Source organism: Myotis lucifugus, unplaced genomic scaffold, assembly GCF_000147115.1.
Source record: "Myotis lucifugus unplaced genomic scaffold, Myoluc2.0 scaffold_4, whole genome shotgun sequence".
NCBI lineage: Eukaryota > Metazoa > Chordata > Mammalia > Chiroptera > Vespertilionidae > Myotis > Myotis lucifugus.
In genome coordinates, this window is record NW_005871052.1 from 13,417,336 (window position 1) to 13,426,580 (window position 9,245).

General features: G+C 41.3%; 1 protein-coding gene across 1 annotated transcript in view; it reads left to right on the forward strand.

The window, feature by feature from the left end:
- TEX11 (testis expressed 11) overlaps positions 1-9,245 on the forward strand; it is a 404,641-nt gene that overhangs the window by 99,834 nt on the left and 295,562 nt on the right. The window contains 1 exon segment of the mRNA XM_023765080.1: positions 2,431-2,516. Coding sequence (XP_023620848.1) covers positions 2,431-2,516 — 86 coding nt within the window.

Here is a 9,245-nt window from a genome sequence, read left to right on the forward strand (position 1 = left end):
TCTGGGCGAACATAAGTGTGGTAGATGTTTATATTAATGGAGACATTCAAGGATATTAGCTAGACAATTTAAATATAACCTACTATGGAAAAAGAGAAAAAAATGTAATATTTTTGGTGAGAATGATCTGATTGTGAATACAAATCTAACTACTTAAATGGTATTCACTTTAGCTGAGAGACAAAATGGGGATCACTCATATATTTAAATGTAATAATATTTATATAGTATCATAAAACTGGCTGAAATAATAGGAATTTTGTTTTAAATTTCATATTCCTGGTCAAGTGTTTTAGTTGAAAGATGACCATTTAAAACGACAAGTGCTGGCAAGGATGTGGAGAAAAAGGAACCCTCTTGCACTGCTGGTGGGAATGCAGACTGGTGCAGCCACTGTGGAAAAAAGTATGGAGTTTCCTCAAAAAATTAAAAATGGAATTTCCATTTGATCCAGTCATCCCACTTCTAGGAATATATCCCAAGATATCAGAAACACCAATCAGAAAAGATATATGCACCCCTATGTTCATAGCAGCACAATTTACAATAAATAAAATATATTAAAAAAAAAACTGTGGTACATCTACACAATGGAATACTATGCTGCAGTAAAAAAGAAGGAATTCTTACCATTTGCAACAGCATGGATGGAACTGGAGAGAATTATGCTAAGTGAAATAAGCCAGTTAGAGAAAGATAAATATCACATGATCTCACTCATTTATGAAATATAATGAACACATAAACTGATGAACAAAAACAGATCCAGAGACAGAGAAGCATTGATCAGACCATCAAACCTCAGAGGGAAGGTAGGGAGGGTGGGGGTAAGGGGGAGCGATCAACCAAAGGACTTATATGCAAGCATATAGGCCTAACCAATGGACACAGACAACAGGGAGTTGAGGGCATGAGTGGTGGAATGGAGTGTAATGTGGGGATAAGGACAGATATGTAATAATTTTTTGTCTCTATTGTATTTAGTTATTTTTTTGTAGTTTTGTTCTGTTCTTTCATTTGGGACATGTTTGTTTGTCTCCTCATTTTGGTTGCCTCTCTTTGGTTGTTTCTATGTATTAGGTAGAGCCTATTAGTCTCAACCTCCTCAGCCCCTTAGCTGGGCATTCCAGGTGCAGCTCTCCATGTCAGCTGTCTGTACCCTCCTATTGTAGTTGAGCCTTAATTGCCATTGGCATGTCAATGAGATGGATTTACTTCCAGGCTAATCATTTGCAAGCACTGGCCCCAACTGCATCAGAGGAGCTGGTGTGCAGGGCCCAACCCCAAGGAGCAGGACTCTCTTTAGCGAGACTCTGGTGTTTGCTGAGTTCACCCCTTGTGTGCACTGCTTCTGGAGGTGGTTGGGTGGTTCTCCAGAATGGTCTGAAACTGTCTACCAGGTGCGCTGGCTCTGGTGACTCCTGGGGATTTAGGCCAAGATCAGCTACCACCTGGCATGAGCTACAGAGTGAGCTGCAGATGGCTGCTACTTCTATTGTGCTTGGAGATGCCTGGAAGAGGCCAAGCTGTGGACAAAGGCCGGCTGCTGCTAGTGCTGGACTTAGCGCTGTTTAGCAAGTAGTACAGGGCACACCGAGGCCAGATGCTGCTTGTTTGGGTTTTGTGGACCTTTGAGAGATTTTAGGAGTGTCTGCAACATGAGCTAAGACAAGCCATTTTTATTGAAAAGCCACTGAATATGGCTTGGGGGACCTGCAGGTTGGATAGGGCGAGGTATCAAGGTGAACAGTGTTAGGTTGATGGAGACTCACTTACCTGCTGGTTCTGTTGGGGGAGAGCTAAACAAAGGAATCCTCGCTGGTTTTCACATCCTGAAGATATGGGACTTCTCTTCATGACACTGGAACTCTGGTCAGGGGGGCCTGGTGTGTGGATGGGACCCCTCCATTCTTAGGGAGGACCTCAGCAGCTCAGATATCCCTCCCTATTTGTTTTAAATTTAAGTTCTTTATTGTTTAATGTATTACATAAGTCTCCGTTTTCTCCCATTGACCTCTCCCCAGCCGCCCCAACCCCCAGCACATTCCCTCACACAACCCCCCATCTATGTCCATTGGTTATGCTCATATGCATACATACAAGTCTTTTGGTTGATCTCTTCCTCCCTATTTTTAAGTACCACATGTGGCTGTGGGATCTGCCTGTTACACAGCTCTCTGTCCCTCCTACCAGTCTCCATGTGGCTGTTTCTGTATATCTAGATTATGGGACTTCTGTTCAGCTAGATATCAAGTGATTCTGAATAATAGTGGTTCTGTAGTTTAATTGTAATTTTGATATGGTTGTGGAAGGATGCCAGTACTGCATCTACCTATACTGCCATCTTGACCAGAAGCCCAATATGATCTCTATAGATATTTTAATGTTAAGGAAATCATGAATCTGATTATCTTTTTTTTTTAATTGCAGACTGAATATCTTCTTATTCTCTGTTACAACTTTGGAGTAGAAACCCACATGCTGAATAAATACGAAGAAAGTTGTTACTGGCTTAGGTAATATAAACAAAAATAATGAATGTAAATTCAAGAATATTATAAAGTTCAGTTAAGTTTAAACATTGACTTCAAAAGCCAACATGCTACATTTATTTACTGCTTTAACATGTACTATTTATTATTCTTACATGCTGCCAATCATTGAAAAATGTATTCTATTCTTTTATCTTCTGTTAATCCTCACTTGAGGATATTTTTTCCATTGGTTTTTCAGAGAGAGTAGAAGGGAGGGGGAGAGACAGAGAGAGAGAAACATCGATGTGAGAGACACATCAACTGGTTGCCTCCTGCATGTGCTCTGACCAGCGCCAGAGATCAAGCCTGCAACTGAGGTATGATGGATGTGCCCTTGATTGGAATCAAACCTGAGACCCTTCAGTCTGTGGGCCAATGCTCTAACCACTGAGCAACCAGCCAGGGCTATTCTACTAGTATTCTTAATATAACATAAGAGTATGCTCGAAAAATGGCGACCAGCGGGAAGGTAGGGAGGGAGAGAGTGTGAGAGCGCAAGGAAGTGATAGAGTGTGTGGACGTGTGTGGTATGTGTGTGAGTGTGTGGACGTGTGTGGTATGTGTGTATGAGCTAGGGACAGTTAGATTCTGCAGGTCTTCTAAGGGGCTGCTAAACCGGGCAGTCTTAGGTGGCGGAGCCCCACTCCCTGCGCAGACACTCCTGGGCGGCCAGCACGGGCACAGTGACCATGCCATCTTGGGAAACAGAGCTGCTTGAGACTAGGATCCTGGCCTCAGCACCACCCAGTCTGATCTCAGACGCATTCCAGGACCCTGCAGCCACTGGGGACAGAGACCTATGACCACAGCTACAGACCTGTGGACACCAAAAGTTCAGAAATCCCCGCGGCAGATCCGTGAGTAACAGAGTCCATCCCCCCTTCCCGCAGGCTCGCGGGCAGCGCCATAGTAACTGATAGACCCATCCCTTGCCGGGGCCTCAGTGCTGCCACAGGAACTTTAGCCTGGAAGTGCGCGAGCACCTTGGAACTGATCGCGTGTAGGGCCGGGTTCAGGAGTCCTGGGCTGGGAGCAAACGCGTGAACACCTGGAACTGATCCTACGGGCACTGCAGGCTTCAGAGCCCTGGGCTGGGAGCAATCGCGGGAACACCGGGAACTGGTCCTGCTCACAATGCCTGCTCCAGGAGCCCTGGGCTGGGAGCAATCGCGTGAACACCGGGAATTTGTCCCACGTAGCACAGGCCCAGGGACCCCGATTCTCTGGGCAGGAGGCAGCACCAAGCACCAGTGACTTGACTGTGTTTCTTATCACCTGTGCCTGAGATCCTGATTCCCTGTGCATTCATACTAAGAGCCAGTGACTCCAATTCCAGGTGCAAGGGCACACAGGGACCCTGATTCTCAAGGCGAGGTCGCGCGAAGCAACAGAGACTCTGATACTGGATTCTTGGGGAACTCTGACTCTTGGCGCACGCTAGGGGGCACTGATTTTCAACACGCTTCAGGGGGGTCTCTGTTTCAGCACGGTGCAGGCAGGGTCCCTGATTCTAAGGGCGCGCACGAGGCAACATTGAGCGCTGGCAACACTGACTCTGAGCGAGCCTGGTTCTCACCAATCCACAACAACCACACATCTTAGTGTCAGAGCTCTTCAGTGACACTTAGGGTGGGTGGGAGGCTTCTCACTGCACACGGCTCAGTCCACGCAACTTCGATGTTTGAACCATCGGGAGATATCAGAATGAGAAGACGACACAACACCCAGAGAAAGACAATGAAGAACGCCACGAAAGGAAATTAATGAAGTTGAAGCATGCAACATGACAGAAAAAAATTCAGAATAATGGTTATACAATTCATTTACCGGATGGATGAGAAAATCAACAACCTATGCAAGAATCAGGAAGAAATGAAAAGTGATATAGCTACAATCAAAAACACCATGGAAAGTTTCAACAGCAGACTAGAAGAAGCAGAGGACTGAATTAGTGAGTTAGAAGATAAGGCAGAGAAACAAGCTCAATCTGAACAGCAACTGGAGAAAAAAATTAAAAAGCAGGAGGAGAGCCTAAGGGAGCTTTGGGACAACATGAAACAAAGTAACATACGCATAATAGGGCTGCCAGAAGGACAAGAAGAGCAGCAAGGATTAGAAAATCTATTTGAAGAAATAATGACAGAAAACTTCCCAGATATGGGGAAGAAAAAAGTTACACAAGTACAGAGAGTCCCAAGCAAGATGAACCCCAAAAGACCCACACCAAGATACGTCATAATAACGATGGCAAATGTACAAGACAAAGAGAGAATCTTAAAGGCTGCAAGAGAGAAACAGAGAGTTACCTACAAAGGATCCTACATCAGATTATCAAATGATTTCTCAACAGAAACACATCAGGCAAGAAAAGAATGGACAGAAATTTACAAAGTGATGCAAAGCAAAGGACTGAATCCAAGAATACTCTACCAGCAAGGCTATCATTCAAAATTGAAGGGGAAATAAGAAGCTTCACAGACAAAAAAAGGCTAAGGGAGTTTATCACCACCAAGCCAGCAATGCAAGAAATGCTAAAGGGACTGGTGTAAAAAGAAGAAACAAAAAGCTCAGAAAGAAAACAGCCATAAAAAATAGAAATGGCTACAAACAAGTACCTTTCAATAATAACTTTAAATGTAAATGGACTAAATGGTCCAATCAAAAGACATCGAGTGGCTGAATGGATAAAAAAACATGACCCATACATTTGCTGTCTACAAGAGACCCACCTCATTAGAAGGGACTCACACAGACTGAAAGTGAAGGGATGGAAAAATATCTTTCAGGCAAATGGAAATGAAAAAAAAGCTGGGGTAGCAATACTTATATCGGACAAAATAGACCTCAAAGTGAAGGCCATAACAAGAGATAAGAAAGGCCACTTCATAATACTAAAGGGATCGATACAACAAGAAGATATAACCCTGATAAACATATATGCACCCAATGCAGCAGCACCCAAATACATAAGAAAACTCCTGGAAGATATCAAGGGAGAGATCGACAACAATACAATCATAGTAGGGGACTTTAATACACCACTGACATCACTGGATAAATCCTCTAGACAAAAAATCGGCAAAGAAACAGCAAACCTAAATGACTCACTAGATCAGATGGACTTAATTGACATCTTCAGAACATTTCACCCCAAAGCCACAAAATATACGTTCTTCTCAAGTGCTCATGGGACATCTTCAAAAATAGACCACAGCCGAAACCGGTTTGGCTCAGTGGATAGAGCATTGGCCTACGGACTGAAAGGTCCCAGGTTCGATTCCGGTCAAGGGCATGTACCTTGGTTGCGGGCACATCCCCAGTAGGGGGTGTGCAGGAGGCAGCTGATCGATGTTTTTCTCTCATTGGTGTTTCTAACTCTCTATCTCTCTCCCTTCTTCTCTGTAAAAAATCAATAAAATATATTTTTTAAAAAAAGAACAAAAATAGACCACATATTGGGTCACAAACAAAGTCTCCCCAAATTCAAGAAGATTGAAATCATACCAAACATCTTCTCAGACCACAAGGGCATAATATTAGAAATAAACTACAATAAAAACAACTCAAAATACTCAAACACTTGGAAGCTGAATAGCATGTTATTAAATATTGATTGGGTTACCAATGAGATCAAAGAAGAAATGAAAAACATCCTGGAAACTAATGACAATGAAAACATAACAATCCAAAACCTTTGGGACACAATGAAAGCAGTCCTGACAGGGAAGTTTATAGCTCTACAGGCCTATCTCAACAAACAAGAAAAAATGGTAGTAAATCATCTAAATCTACATCTCAAAGAATTAGAAAGAGAGCAAGAAAACCCCAGAGTGAGCAGAAGGAAGGAGATAATAAAGATTAGAGCAGAAATAAATGACATAGAGACCAAAAAAACAATACAGAAAATCAATGAAACCAAGAGCTGGTTCTTTGAAAGGATAAACAAGATTGATGGATCTCTAGCCAGTCTCACCAAGAAGCAAAGAGAGAGGACCCAAATAAACAAAATCAGAAATGAAAGAGGCGAAATAACAACAGACCCCACAGAAATACAAATGATTGTTAAAAAATACTGTGGACAACTCTACTCCAACAAACTAGACAACCTGGAGGAAATGGACATATTCCTAGAAAAATACAACCTTCCAAAACTTAATCAGGAAGAATCTAAAAATCTCAACAGGCCAATAACTATGGAAGAAATTGAAGCAGTCACCAAAAAGCTTCCAGCAAACAAAAGCCCAGGACCAGATGGCTTCACAGGGGAGTTTAGCCAAACATTCAAGGAAGAACTAAAACCTATCCTCCTCAGACTACTACAAAAAATCCAAGAGGAAGGAACACTTCCAAGCTCATTTTATGAAGCCAGCATCACTCTAATACCAAAACCAGGTAAAGACAACACAATGAAAGAGAATTACAGGCCAATATCCCTCATGAACATAGATGCCAAAATCCTCAACAAAATCTTAGCAAATCGGATCCAGCAGTACATCAGAAAGATCATACACCATGACCAAGTAGGATTTATCCCAGGCATGCAAGGATGGTACAATATCCGCAAATCAATAAACGTGATACATCACATAAACAAATTGAAAGAAAAAAACCACATATTCATATCAATTGATGCAAAAAAAGCGTTTGACAAAATTCAACACCCATTTTTGATAAAAACTCTCAGCAAGGTGGGAATAGAAGGATCATACCTCAACATAATAAAAGCCATATATGACAAACCCACAGCCAACATCATACTCAATGGACAAAAACTAACACCATTTCCCCTAAGAACAGGAACAAGACAGGGATGCCCACTCTCACCACTCCTGTTTGACATAGTACTGGAAGTATTAGCCATTGCAATTAGACAAGAAGAAGAAATAAAAGGCATCCAAATTGAAAAAGAAGAAGTAAAACTGTCCTTATTTGCAGATGACATGATATTATACATAAAAAACCCTAAAGACTCCATCAAAATACTATTAGACTTAATAAAAGAATTCGGCAATGTAGCAGGATACAAAATTAATGCCAAGAAATCTATGGCATTTCTATACACCAATAGTGAACTTGCAGAAAGAGAGACTAAAAAAACAATCTCATTTACCATCGCACCAAAAAAATTAAGCTACCTAGGAATAAACTTAACTAAAGAGGTAAAAGACCTTTACTCAGAAAACTACAGGATGTTGAAAAAAGAGATAGAGGAAGACATAAAGAGATGGAAGAACATACCATGTTCTTGGATTGGTAGACTCAACATCATTAAAATGTCCATACTACCCAAAGCAGTCTATAAATTCAACGCACTTCCCATTAAAATACCAACGGCGTATTTCACAGACCTAGAACGAACTCTCCAAAAATTCATCTGGAATAAAAAACGACCCCGAACAGCTGCAGCGATCCTGAGAAAGAACAAAGTAGGTGGGATCTCAATACCAGATATCAAGCTGTATTACAAAGCCACTGTTCTCAAAACTGCCTGGTACTGGCACAAGAACAGACATATAGATCAATGGAATAGAATAGAGAGCCCAGAAATCGGCCTGAACCAATACGCTCAATTAATATTTGACAAAGGAGGCAAGAGCATACAATGGAGTCCAGATAGTATCTTCAATAAATGGTGTTGGGAAAATTGGACAGATACATGCAAGAAAATGAAACTAGACCACCAATTTACACCATACACAAAAATAAACTCAAAATGGATAAAGGACTTAAATATACGACGGAAAACCATAAAAATACTAGAAGAATCCAAAGGCAACAAAATCTCAGACATATGCTGAAGAAATTTCTTCACTGATACAGATCCTAGGGCATTGGAAACTAAAGAGAAAATAAACAAATGGGACTACATCAAAATAAAAAGCTTCTGCACAGCAAAAGAAACCATCAACAAAACAACAAGAAAGCCCACTACATGGGAGAACATATTTGCCAATGTTATCACTGATAAAGGTTTAATCTCCAACATTTATAGGGAACTCATACAACTCAACAAAAGGAAGGTAAACAATCCAATCAAAAAATGGGCAAAGGACCTAAATAGACACTTTTCAAAAGAGGACATTCAGAAAGCCAAGAGACATATGAAAACATGCTCAAAGTCACTAATCATCCGAGAGATGCAAATCAAAACAACAATGAGGTACCATCTCACACCTGTCAGAATGGCTATCATCAACAAATCAACAAACAACAAGTGCTGGAGAGGATGTGGAGAAAAGGGAACACTGGTGCACTGCTGGTGGGAATGCAGACTGGTGCAGCCACTATGGAAGACATTATGGAGTTTCCTCAAAAAACTAAAAATGGAACTCCCATTTGACCCTGTGATCCCACTTCTAGGAATATATCCCAAGAAACCAGAAAACCAATCAGAAAAGATATATGCACCCCTATGTTCATAGCAGCACAATTCACCATAGCTAAGATCTGGAAACAGCCTAAATGCCCATCAGTAGATGAATGGATTAGGAAACTGTGGTACATATACACAATGGAATACTATGCTGCTGTAAAAAAAGAAGGAACTCTTTCCATTTGCAACAGCATGGATGGAGCTGGAGAGCATTATGCTAATGTGAAATAAGCCAGTCAAGAAGGAAAAATACCACATGATCTCACTCATTTATGGATAATAAAGACCATTATAAACTGATGAACAAAAATAGATATCGAGGCAGAGCTGCTCGAACT